General features: G+C 37.9%; 1 protein-coding gene across 1 annotated transcript; it reads right to left on the bottom strand.

Moving 5' to 3' along the window:
• Positions 1 to 3,766: 3,766 nt before the first annotated feature.
• Positions 3,767 to 8,769, bottom strand: LOC121641051 (sperm acrosome membrane-associated protein 6). The gene is made up of 9 exons (XM_041986913.1): positions 8,079 to 8,769; positions 7,900 to 7,986; positions 7,629 to 7,700; positions 7,375 to 7,398; positions 7,199 to 7,276; positions 6,595 to 6,698; positions 5,664 to 5,820; positions 4,900 to 5,080; positions 3,767 to 4,768 (listed from the first exon to the last, which is right to left on the bottom strand). The coding sequence occupies exons 1-9, from the start codon at positions 8,290 to 8,292 to the stop codon at positions 4,690 to 4,692; spliced, it is 996 nt and encodes a 331-aa protein (XP_041842847.1). The 5' UTR covers positions 8,293 to 8,769; the 3' UTR covers positions 3,767 to 4,689.
• Positions 8,770 to 13,764: the final 4,995 nt, after the last annotated feature.

Below are 13,764 nucleotides of genomic sequence, written 5' to 3'. Positions count from 1 at the left end.
GTCTTTATCATCACACATGCATTTTTGCCAGGGATTTCCCTTTGCATGCATTTTCATTAGCAGCAAAAATTTCTTGTTGTTATTTCCTTGCCTTTAAGTCCTGCTGCTCTAAGATCAAGTGCCGTGGTGGTTTGTAACAAGCAGATACTGCAGGTATTTTAGGCATTGATATGAGGTGCCAGAGAACAAACTGTACCAGGATTGTCGACATCTCCTTCGTGTACCTGGAACCACCCACTGCAGTTTCAATGTGTAAGCCTGCAGTAATAAGAACAGGAGGTTCAATTGCAGTATGAAGCTACTATTCTGTTGCAGCTGGCTTGTTCCAACCGCAGCCTTTTGCTGCAGTGTGGCTCATGCACAGAGTGTGAACAAGTACAAATTTTAAGCACAATGTTCTGTTTCTGGGGACTCCCTTATTCTTTTCCATATGATGACATAACTCAGGAGAATGGAGTCAAACTTTACTTCACAGCTTCAAAGGTAGGGTGGGCTTAGTGATGGAGCAACAACACCACTTCACAAAAACTCACTGTCAACAATACCGGCCAGTGCATGTTTTCAGTCACTGTGCATGTAATACAATAACAAAAACAATTAAAGATGAAGCACTATCAACATTCCTAAATTTAAAATAGGATCAGATTGTTGTGCATTATTTATGAATCTCAAATTCAAATCATTTTATCAGGCAAAATTTGTAACACAGAAGGATAAATAAAAAACTGACACAGTTCATTCAAGTCTCAATTAAAGTGTGGATTATTTACTTATAAAAACAGTGGCAGTATAACCCTGTAATGTTATTTCCATTAAATAAAAAAAATGCATTACTACTAAAGGTATGATGAATTAAAGATGCAATCTGTATCACATACAGCAATTTAAATAGTGTTTACAACTATTTATGAATAGTAGGCTGAGCCATGGGGAATCCTGTATGAATAAGCAGAAATAGCTAATAAACTGATAAGTAGCTGCTGAAAATATGTAGGTTTTTACACCCAACACCCATTGTATATGATGTAAGTTTATAGCTGTCCATGCGCTTAGATAATACTAATTATGTAATACTACTTGGTGAATGCTGTCCAGATAAAAGCATCAAGCGTCATTTGAGAATGTAGATACTAGTAGTGTATCGGACTTAGTTAAGTTTGAGTGATAGTTTAGTATGTATATGTCTTATCATGACTTCTTTTTTCTGCAAGACATTTCTCACATGCAGTACTCTGCAGCTTGCTAGAGAGGGGACTTCAGGTGAATACATGTGATCATGAGTACATGGATCTTTTACATAGTACTTTATAGCCGGCACAATGTACTCCTGGACCACAAATGGAGACTGTGGCATAATAAGGATTTGGGTGAGGCATACAGTTTTGATGATTCAGCTGTTGCAAGACATGTCTTGGCGAATGAGTGAAGGGTCACATTTTTTTCCTTCTTTAAAATTCTGTTTTGCAGTCAAAGTTCACCCCCATCCCCTCATATGATTCAAGATTGTTTTTGAAGATGTTGCCATAAGCAACCACATTTTGGACCACAACCCAGATGTGATGTCATGTTACAGTTCAGTGGAAAGTCAAGATAAATAATATATGGACTGGCACGCATCCAGGGTGTACCCTGACATCTTATCTAGAGCCTAACCCAGCTAGGATAGGCACACACATACACACACCCCAATGGCCCCAAGTATGATTAAGTGGGTATAGAAATGAATGGGTGGATGGATGGAGGTGACTTCTTGAGGTTTGTCGAGACCAGCTGCAGTTTGCCTGTTGCTGCCCCCCAGTGGTCACCATAGCTTCTGTTTATGTATTTTAAACTGCATGTATTCTCGCTTACAGTCCAAAGAAACCAAAGGTTGTCTTTCACCTTATTTTTATTAGATTTTGGAGTTAATTTCAGTTATTATTCTTTGTATAAAATGTAAGTTTTATCCCTCATTACAACGCACGCACACGCACACACACACACACACACAAAATCAAATTCATCATTCAGAACTCTTTAGCCTGTGCAACACAGGCCACAGTTTTTACAGAAAAGTCTTTTTATTTTTTCCTCTCTTTCCTTTCTGGGCTGATACTGCTTATCAAGTTCTTCCATGACGACACTTCCAGACCCCCTCCTACCAAAATGTACTTTAACATCCATCTTGTCAGGACACAAATCTTCCATGCTTATCTTTAACACATCTTTTTTATCTTTATCTGATAAGACCATATCATTATCGTCAATGTGGCCTCACAGGTCAGATGGTGTCTGTAGCTATCAGTGAGCTAAACTGCTGTTAAGTGGATCTAAACTGTTGTTCAGAGAAACACCTTTTACTGTAAATAACCAGTATGCCAGGCAAGCAGGTTTGTACAAAATTCAGAATTTAAGAATTTAATTTAATTCATTGAATAAATTTTAATTGTCTCCACCCAGGAGGTTAAATTGAATTTGAATGGAAGTGTAATTAAATTAATTGTAGATCAGAGAAATTCATTTTCACTACATATCAGTAGGGATGTGATACTTTTTTTTTAAACTGTAACCCCATCTAAAGACTAGTCTTCGTTTTTTTTTTTTTATCAGACACATCATTTGTCCAAAGACTAAAGACTGTTCATGTTTTGGATAACAGTGCTAACAAGTTTTATGTTATACACACAATACACTACTGCCTCCAAAGATACTTTGCTTTTACATAATCTCAAGATCACGATTGAGACTTGAAAAAGCAAATGAGAACTTGTGTGATTAGGTAGTCATTGTATTTTTAAAGAGAGTATGGAATAAGATAATATATCACATATTTCAAGTGGTGAATAAAGTGTTATGCATTACTAATTGATTCACAGTTATCACTGAAAATACATGCCATGGTTAATAAAATGAAAGCCAGATTACTAATCTCTACACTTACCTGGAGGTGGCGTTTGAAATTTGAGCTAGGCCTTTATGGAACCACAGCCTGGAGCACTGCAGGGATCTGTGGTTTCCATTTGCTGTGTGAATTGGTTCCTTATAATAAACGAGCACAGATGTCCTTTTACATGTGTTATTTTGAACAATGCTGTAATTACAAGAAAAAATAAAAAGTACAAAACAGCTCTGGCCCTCAGTTAATTTATTTCACAAGAGTGTAGTCTAAACTAAATGTCCAAAATGTTATAATAATAATAATAATAATAATAATAATAATAATAATAATAATAATAATAATAATAATAATAAATTTTATTTCTTGGCGCCTTTCAAACACCCAAGGTCACTGTACACAAAAGGAGAAATAAATAAAAAGTTGTTTGGACAACTGTTTTGAAGAATTGGGTAGAGCAATGTGTTCTGGGAAATTAAGTGCTGTTATTACAATTTCAATAATCTGTTTAATAGATTATATTTTTAATGTTGATTTTAGGTAAAAAAAAAAAAAAAGAAAAAAGACTAATTACTTTAATAAAGTACTGTGTACATGAAGTACATAGAATCATATCTCTATGAAATGTATGTTGTACTCAATATAAACTTCAAAAAATTAATTGGAATTTTAGTGAAATTCTCAATTTAATTCTGAATTTTGTACAAGCCTGTAGGCAAGAAATACCACTCCTTGAAGATTTGAGGGCACTAACAATAAATAACAGCAAAATGGGTTTTATCTGATTATTATTTTTAATTTTATTATATTTTATATTATATTTTATTATTTTATTTTATTGTTAAATTATAATTACAGTTGTTATCATTTATTTATGTATACTTATTCATGATAATGACTACAAATACTATACCATGGTCAAAAACATGCATTCAACTTGACAACGCAATGTCATCTATAACCTAAAACACACACATACACTGATCAGACACAACTACAGTGCAATATCCTACTGGAAAACCTGCAACCTGGCATTTAAAGCAAAGTTACATCCACCAAAAAATGTTTACAGCAAGTGGCACACACATATGTTCCAAGCTCTTTAGATGGTGGGAGTCATAATGAATGGTTGTCCAAAACATATATGATCATTTTCTACAAGTACATAAACATTGTGCGCTGAGTGATATTTGCAACAGTTAAAATCTTGACTGTCAGTAGACCAAACTCCATCACTGTATAACTAAACAGTTGACCTGAATGCTCTTTATGGACTCATGGACATGACATCAAAATACTCTACTTGAAGTGACTCAAATATTTTTTTTTAAAAAGACTTTTCGTTAACTTTTGTCTGAAATAAACAAGAAATAGAAGCACTCAGAATGCAGACGTCTGCCAAGCCATTGTAATTATTTTTTATTTGTTTTATTTTTCCAATGATTGTGGGCATTACTTGTTAGTTAGAAGCTCTAATGGCAAAATTCTCTTTATCACCCCACAGTAAAGAATCCTTTAAAAAACATTCCCGGATCCAGGTGGTGCTCCAGCTCACCCCCCAAATCTAATCTCTTGTTCCACATTTCATTTCTGAGCTTTTCTGGAAATGTTATTAAAATCCATCCATAACTTGAGTTATGCTGCTAACCGACAGACTAACCACCACGTGATTGTTTCATTTTACCAGTAAAGAAGTGCATCCTGCCCTCTAGTGGTTGAGTTGAGACATATGCAGGTTTTCTCTAAGTATGACGTAAAGCTCTGTAGAGGAGTCCATAAGTGATGAAAAACCTTTAATATGCAGCATTGTATTATCATAATACTACATCTTCTTCTTCATCCGACTCTTCAGCAGGATTTCTTAGTTCTGGCAATGATGACCAATACAGAGCTCTGAAACAGCCAAAGAAAAGGGGTGACATAAACCACCAACTATTGTGTGCCCTGGCAAGTCATAATAATCACAAGACAGGTGTCCTATGCTGCTAATGTCTTATATTGGGCAAATAATAGCTTTGTTTTACCCTAGGGAGAGGAATAACAGCAGCAGTGAAGTGGTTAAACAGGCTGTGAGGAGGATCTGGATGAAAGGGAGGAAGGAGCGAGGAGAACCATCAGGCGGAGGGAGTAACTGCCCTCCAGGGAGCAGAGACAGGTCAAATATCTCCTGCAGCTCTGTGTGGCCTGCCACAACCTGGGGGGTCACTTCAAGAGACAGAGGAATGAGACAAGGGAAAAGATAATGGTGAAAGCAAAAGTTGAGACGAATCTGCAAGTGGATCTCATGAACATATGGTTCATTTTTTTATTTATTTTTTTAAGTAATTAGGTCTGTGGGGTTTTACAACTTGTAATTTAAATGTTGAAGGTAATTTTTTAAATAATAAATATGAAGAACAAGAATCAAAGATGTGACATTTTACAGAAATCATCAAACATCCAATATCTGGAAAAGCTATGATTTATACATACACATGCCAAGCTTCATGAATATGCATATTCGCATCAATACCCATATTTATTTGTCTTCATTTCTATGAAATAGTGAATAATCTATATATTTTTAAGTCTGTCTTTTATTGTTTTGTTTTGAATCCAACAAAATGTGTCCCTCTAAAGGAACCCATTATTTTGACAAGCAAAAATGGTTTCCAACATTTCTAATTTTTGATGTAGTGTGTACATTCCTTTTAACATTCACAGGAACCACAACGATTATAACTGATTAAAACTACTGCATCTGTTCCAATAATCAACATAAGTCACAGCTTCTTATGCATCTTATTACCTCTGATGTAGAAGTACAGCCTGACAATAGAGCGATGGCCTGAGTAAATCTCGCACTGGTAGGTACCCTGATGCTGCAAGCTGGTTGAGGGAATGGAGTAGAGCCTGTCTACTCCTGCAGTTACTTCTTTAAACTCCTCCATTTGTTGGGTTTTAACCTGAGGGAAAAGGTACTGTTAGCTGTATGCAATCGGGGGATCCTTCCTGCTTATCAGTACAGATGCAAAGACAGATTTAATTTGGATTAAAGTAGCATTTGAAGAGTAGTAATTCAGTTTAGCTTTTTTTCCACTTTCTTGTAACAAGAACTCACAGAACCAGGATATACGGTTTAATATAAGTTTCCAACTGTTTTAGTTATAACTCAACATTCATAACTCATTGAGTATATTTCCAAATGATTAAGCTAACCTGCTCCAGGATGTGATTTTATGTGAACAGATATTAAAGTGACATCAATAAAATGACAGACTCAAGGACACAAACCTGTAAAAGGCTTCCTGTCTCACTGATGACTTAGAATTGCACAATGAATGAGACACACTCAATCACTTACTGTACACGCTTGTCTCAAACTGTTATATTAGAAATACTCTGTGCCATTAGGCATCACTTTATGGTCATTCTGTGTCTCATAATGATTGTTTTTCCCCCCAGTTGTTGTTCTCATGTTTCATTTTGATCATGTTGCTTCTCTTTATGGTTGGCTCATGTTGGTCATTCTGCTCATCCCTTCTGCATCTTTTTCTAAACCTTAAGGCTTTGACATTTCAATTTGAATCTCTTACCTCACTTTTTTGTCTCATTTTTGGTTGTTTGTACGTTTTTCTTTTGAAAAGATTCTGAAAGATTCAGTATGTGTGTTTTGCACACATACATACAAAGGTACTGCACAGCAGTACTTTACATGAATCTCCATATGCTGAGCATACCTCCTCTGCAAACCTCCAGATTACTTCAATATCATTTGGCAGGTCAAACAGCACATTGCACCACATTCTGCTCCTGCTGTTCTCCATTACTTCAATTTCTTCAACTGAAACAAACACATAGCCACCCACACACACACAAGCAGACACACACATGCACACAGATAACATTCACAGGGGGCAGCTCTTGCAGTCTGAGCTCTCCTTAATGATAATACTTAAACCCAGTCTCTGAGGAGTAAGTATAAGTGATGATATGCTAAATATTGGCTGTGCTGTACAGGGGCGATACGAATACTGTCGTGTGTGGGAGTCAACTGTCACCTTGCATAAAGAAGCCAAGGACTTAAAGAGCACCTCGGGGCTCTTTGCAAAAGATATAATGTGTGGAAATAAAACCTTTTTACTGTCTCCTTTTCAAATCCTGACTTCTTGCTTAGAACATTTGAAGGATCAAACGCTTAGTGTTTCAGGATCGGGACTGGATGCTTATGAGTGTAAAAATACAGTTAATGAAGGATATGTCGAGTTTAGATTAGTACATCTTCTTTAGCTATTTGAAAACAGTGATGTAACAAAATCTGTCACTCAGTGTGTATACACTCACCTGGACAGTCGAGAGGGAATTCACAGGAGTCATACTGGCAGGTAACACAGTTGTATACATAACCTGAAATCTGAAAACCTAGTAGGTGCATGACAGAACACAGAAATTTCAAAAAGTAAAAAAAAAAAAAAAAAAAAAAAGATTTTAAAGAAACCAAAAATCAGTAAAGCACTAACCGCATGGAGGAAAACATCCCGAGACTGTGAAAAGAATGAAACATTTTACTTTTTTTTTTACTAATTTAAAGCCGGCATCCAGAAGTAAGAGTCAGTTCAACCTGACCGCTTCCTTTATTCTCAACAGTATTTGAGAGGGTGTAATAACGTAACTAGCTTATTACAGAGAGAATAGTGAGATCAGAGGGAGCAATAATGACCCAATATAGGCCTTACTTTAGATGAAAAGATGAAGGAAAGAGACTATGTCTCACCTCTAGGCAGTTTGGAGGCAGCTGCGATGAAATTGTCTGATGCTGTCTGCAGCCTTTGCTCATACACAGTGTCTGATAGAGAAGGAGGAGGGAGACAGAAATATTTGGCTCAACACAGCTTGGTGAATTGCATGCTTTAGGGCATCATTTCTGAAATTTCTCATTCTCGACTACAGTCTGTTTCTGACCTCACTTAACAATTGTAATGCTGTAAAGGCTCATTTACTTGTGCAGATACAGAAAATGTCCACTTGAGCTGGTGTTTAGTTACCTTTATTTAGCTTCTTGTCAAACTCTTTCACAATAGGGAGAATCTCTGTATCTAGAATATCTTTCAGCTTTTGGTCAAAACCTTTACCTGGAAGAAGAACACATGTAATACCAATTACATTACATTATATTTTGCAGCTCTTTGATAAAATGTAACACTGAAGAGATCATTTTTCTTACCCACTCTACCAGCCTCAATTACTCTCTCATTTGTGTTGAATATGCGGTCTAGCGTCTTGAAGCAGGCATCAACATTTCTGACATTGTAGTAAGTCAAGACATGGCCCCAGCATAGACTAAGACTGTCTTCTAAATCAACAAAGCACTGATAGCAGCTCAGAGAGTGGCAGAACAGCAAACTAACACAGACGAGCCAAAAAAGAGGAGCCCACATTTTTCATTACAAGCTTTAAACACCAACGATTGTTCATAAGCTGTTTTTATTCAAATCCTGTTCTCATAGTGACTACAAACATTACAATTCCAAGAGTTCCTGTTACAGAGGAAGCTTGAAGTCTTTAATATGAATTTCTTTTGCGTAAATGAGATTTGAAATTATCCTGTTTGCTCAGCGTGCTTGGGTTTGAGAGGCAAGCGTCCTCTCCACACTTCCCTCCATTCTATTGTCTCTAGTCTCATTTCCTGCTGCCTCAATGCACCAGTTTTACTGCAGAGCTCAGAGATGGAGCGAGCCAAGGAGGGAGGTAGTGACGATGAGGGGAAGAGGGGCAGACGAAGATGGAGTTAAATGCTTATATATGTGTAGGGATAAAACGAGAAGGGGGTTGGCGAGACAATCCAAGACACATTTACAGTAGTAAATAAATATCAGGCGTTGCGGGGAATGGCGAGACAGAGGCTCAAAGTCAAACAGACAACAAGGAACAACAAAATTAATTTAATTTCTATGCAGTGAGGCAGAAAAAGTGCGAATTCTCACCAATGGAAGTTAAGAAAATGTAAAAAGTAGAGGATGAGAGGAAAAAGAAACTGAAGTGAGAGCAAACAAAGATAAGGGAACAGGCAGAAGAAGCAGAAGGGAAGGGAGGACGTACAAGTAACAGAGGTAAACGAAGAGGGAGCAGGACTACAAATCAAGTCAGCTGCCTCATCACATCCTGTATCCTCCACTCGTCTCCCATCCTCCTCATCTCTCCATCCCCCCTCCTCCTCCTCCCTGGTCCCCTGCTCCTGGTGCATCTCCATGGCAACCAGACAGGGTGCCTAATACATGAACTTAATATATTTCCAGTGGCAGGGTGAGCTGGGTACTAATGCATTCATCTGTCTCCACAAAGACAGGCCAATCAATATCACACAAGAGTGTGCTCCAGGACTACCAAAGTCTAGTCTGATGGTTGGAGGTGGAAAATCCAAAGCAAGTGTCTGCGATTGTGACCACTTTTAAGTAAAATACATTTAAAGGAATTTTAAGGACCTTCACATACTGAATATTTAAACTTTTAAGCAATTATTAAAAGTTACATTTAACATTTAATTAATGTGCAAAATAACTCAGGGGAGACCTTTTTTTTTTTTTTTACAATACTTTGGTCTGGTTAGACTGAAGTGACAGAAAACTTGGGCATATGTTTTTAGGATTGCCCAGAAAATGAAATCGCACACGTATGACTTTTAACCATATTTTATTAAATGCAAAGAGGTAAGACAAACAGAAAACTTCTCCAGCACAAGGTATAAAAAATTGAGCCCATGATGTTTGAAGGTGACAAATGGCGGGGTCGCAACCCTCGGCTGTCTTCCTTTTGCCCTCAAAGAAGCTATAACACAAAGTCAGCCAATAGGGTTAGCCCCCTGAGAGCGTCTTTACTGAAGGAGATGTGGTCATCCTTTTCCAAGCCTGGAAAGCCTTGATTCTGACATGACAGCTAGGAAAACAGTCTGAGGAGTCACACAGACTGGCCAATGAGTTTCCCAAACTGTCACATTATATCATCTGAGATTTTTTCTTACATTTAGAGCACTTTGGATGAAAAATGTCTTTACAGAATGTTGAAACTGAATGCAGCCCTGTTCCCGAGGACCTCACCTGTGACCTGCTTTGACCTCACAGGTTAAGGGTCTCAGGGACAGAGGGGCATACGGTAAAATTAAAATACACAGTCATTTACTGTACAGGAAAACCTAGCAGTGAGATTAAATGTATTAACGGAAAGAACCGCAGAGCCGCAGCACCGAGACAAAGACATGACCTCATCTGACATTTGGATTCTGCGGCACCAGCCGGTCTCCTGGTTTGCTGCAGATCAGAAGAGAAGCCGATCGGTCCAATTAAAGCATACCTGCTGCATAATCACGACACATTTATTCACATTTCATCCATGCTAATCTTTTGTGCTTCACTGCAGCAATCAGATGGAAAGTACATTTGTCACAACAGGAACAAATAATCTCAGCATTGCAGCCGCTGAACTCATTGTGGAGGAATTAAATTAGGAGAAACTATTCATTTTAAACTGATGGTTATTGTCATGGGTGTTTTGTACATGATTTATTGAGCTAACCTTGTTGAATTCTAGTGTCTAATGGCTTTCCTGCGCACAATAAGCTAAAGATGCTTTAAAACTAACGCTCAACTGCATTGGCAATTAAAGGCTAGGACAAATCTCACATTTAAAAGAGGAAAATGTTCATCTTAAAGCATTAATATGCCTGCAACAAAAATAAATTCATGAATATTTGTTTTAAACATAACATATATACCATGGACTCCTATATGTAGTTCTTCATAACTATGGAGGGACGACTGTTTTATTCTCCACAACTCCTTGAAAAGAGAAATTTAAAGTAAAAGTGTGAATAAAATCTACATGCATCTAATGAGTAACACTTTGCAAGAGTCTTACATGTTTGTTAGAATCTTCATGCAGTATTTTTTATTTCTATGCCGTTCTACATTTTATCAGTCCAGCCCTAAAAGAATCTGTCTTCTGACTTACCAGTTTAGATGAAACTAGATCAATGAAAAGGATGATAAGAAGGGCAAGTATCCACCTGTAAAAAAGTAATATAATGACATCCGGCTCTCTGTCAAACTCATTGTGTGTATTATTATTAGTGATGAAAGAAGAAAAATTCATTGCGCAGAAGCATTGGAAGGCAATGCCACCCACTGGTAGACAGACAGAATGACATGTATGGACTGAGGAAGGCAGCATTTGTTTGTACAATGTGGAAAAGAGCAGGGGGAATCTCTCCTTAGTCTTACTACTCTGTCATCCAGCTATGTGTTCCTCATGTTTCAACACCACAGTGTCAATGGAGGTGCATTGTGTCTGTCACATGCTGCATTAAACTGAACTGCATTTATCAATGTAACACATACCAATAGGTTTACTTTTTAAGCTATAGGCCTCAAGATTTTGGAATACAGAGGAGTGATTTTTCCATGTTTTCTTTGTTAATGTTGCATGTGACAGACATGGGAGCTGGAGCAGACCACAGGAAACAGCAGACATTTGTCATAACTGGAATGAATAATGGATTGGCTGCAGCTGGATTTGAAGTCTTGTCAAAATACTGTCATTCATGTCACGATCAATGACACAAAGCTTATACAGCTCAATAGAGATGGAAGTTTTCTGCACTGATTGTGCAAATCAACCATTCATAATGTTTAAATTACTTGATGGCTGCTCATTATAAAGTGCTAAATATAAATGCATATAATTCTTTTTTTGAAAGTGCAAATGAAATATGAAATGTAGACATGACCTCTATACACGCAGTCTGAATGCTACAGAAGAGACTAAGTAAAAGGCTTTTAAATCACATGCAAATACAGAGATAATGGCATATAAATACCACAATAATCACACTAAAAAGCAAGCACATGTAGCCTGTACATTTTACCATTGTCAAATGATATGAACAATTAGCAGAGAAAAAGTTCCAGATAAAAAAAAAAATCATGTCAACCCTACAGAGATAAATACACAATCCTTAATCTAAATTTACCTTAAGTATGAAAATGTAAAAAAGAAAAGCGACGATCACCTCACAGTCAGCCTCTTCTTTTCCTTTCTCCCCCAGAGTGATTCTATATCTCCTCAGCTCCCTCTTTTTCTGATGGTCTCTGCCGGGGCCAGACAGGGAGCCCAGCGGCAGGTAGGTTACAGACAATAGTATTGATTCCATTATTCTGCTCTCTACCTACCTGACAACATCTACGCAGCGCTTCACCTTTTGTCTCTCCAGGGCTGCTGTCACAAAACCCACCGAGCTGCAAACAAGAGAGAAATAAAGATGAGAGGAAAAAGCTTGCTCACTTGTGCGTTCACGTGCTCGTGTACACGGAAAACCGGCTGGTGCACATGCTATTCAACACTTGAAGATGACACACACACATACACATGCACACACTATTACCCTCCATGCTGCATTAGTGGTCTCCAGACATGTCTTTTTGCTTTCATTGTACCTTGCAGTCTCTTCGCCCTGTCTTCCTTCTCCCTTTTTTCAGTCATCATCCCTCCATCTCTCTTTCTCCTCACATGTTTTTTTCCAAGCCTCACGTCTCTGCTAGCCCAGTAAACCCCCCTAATACACACATACACACACACACACAAACACACTCCAGTCTTTGAGCTACGTTTGTGAAAGTGTGAGAGATGGAAAGAGAGTGCAATGAGTGCATGCACGTCTATGTGTGTATTTGTATGTGTGTGACTGCGAAAGATGGGGACTGTGAGTGTGTGTGTGTGTGTGGAGGGGGGTGGGAGGTGGTAGGAGGAGGGAGGGCTGTGGGGACGAGGAGAAAGTAAGGATTGAGGGGGAGGGTCAGAATCTCTAATAGGATGAGAATAGAGAGAAAATATAAAGCCCGGGAGTCTCGTGAACCTGAGAGCCTGACATTACCGCCTCTCCGCATGTGTACAGCAATCATACCGTCATCAAACTGATTACAGGATTTATGGTGTAGCTCCAGCACCACTGTAAATTGCAGCTGGAGTGACATCAAACACACTAAATAAACCCATCATGGAAAGGTCTGCCAATTATAAAATATGTCTTGATTATGCAGCCTGACATCAGAAGTGCATAGCGTGTGGTTGGCCGTTTAGTCATACCAGATCAGCTCTATGCAATACGAAGAAACTGATCTAAAACTTAGGTTAGGCATATACATCCACCCTTTGTGTTGTCCGCATAAACAAAGAAATTGCAACACTGTGCATATTTCATGTTTTTAATATTTGTGTTCATTGTTCAATCTGTTCTCATGTCCAAAGGCAGTTTGATTCTAATATCTGTGCTTCTCTCTGTGCAGACAGAGTGTTGCCGCTGTGTTTGTTGGATAACAGAATCATACAGCCCCGAGGGAAATTCAGAAATGAAAGTAAATCTAATTTCGAGCCACTGATTGGCTGTCTGTTCACCGAGATGGAGCATAAACACTACACTTGATGTGTAAGCATCATTAATGGCCCCTAAAGTGTTCTGACCATGTTGTACAACACAGCATATCACCAATGTCTCACACATTTAGAGCAAATTAGGATAAACTGACCGAGATTTTACCTAATAAAAAAAAAAAAGTGGTCTGTGACAAAAGCTGTGATGGAAAGCAAGTTAACACAGACTGGTATACTGTATAAAAAGTGTGTGAAATTGTAAGATCAGTCTAATGTAAAATTAAGCGAAAACAGTGCGATGGGAATAGATTTAGACAAACAAGTTTTTTTTTCCCCCATAAATATGCAAAACGAAGATCCAACCTTTTAGAAATGTGAGTTAGAATAAAAACACAGCTGTCTATATTAATAACACCTCTTGCATAATTATGATGTATCCTTACTGCCTATATGTTGGTCTTTGTTACTTTAGCAGTATTTTGATCACACAG

Source organism: Melanotaenia boesemani, chromosome 6 (genome assembly GCF_017639745.1).
Source record: "Melanotaenia boesemani isolate fMelBoe1 chromosome 6, fMelBoe1.pri, whole genome shotgun sequence".
In the NCBI taxonomy this organism is placed as follows: Eukaryota; Metazoa; Chordata; class Actinopteri; order Atheriniformes; family Melanotaeniidae; genus Melanotaenia; species Melanotaenia boesemani.
Note: the sequence above shows the minus strand (reverse complement) of the source record. Positions and strands in the feature narration are given on the sequence as shown.

Excerpts from the sequence above, each read along its gene's own strand:
- LOC121641051 (XM_041986913.1), bottom strand. The coding sequence starts at position 8,292 with ATGTGGGCTCCTCTTTTTTGGCTCGTCTGTGTTAGTTTGCTGTTCTGC. Across the intron at positions 7,399-7,628 it reads TGCCTCCAAACTGCCTAGAG|TCTCGGGATGTTTTCCTCCA; the intron begins GTGAGACATAGT and ends TTCTTTTCACAG. Across the intron at positions 5,821-6,594 it reads TCTGGAGGTTTGCAGAGGAG|GTTAAAACCCAACAAATGGA; the intron begins GTATGCTCAGCA and ends CTTTTCCCTCAG.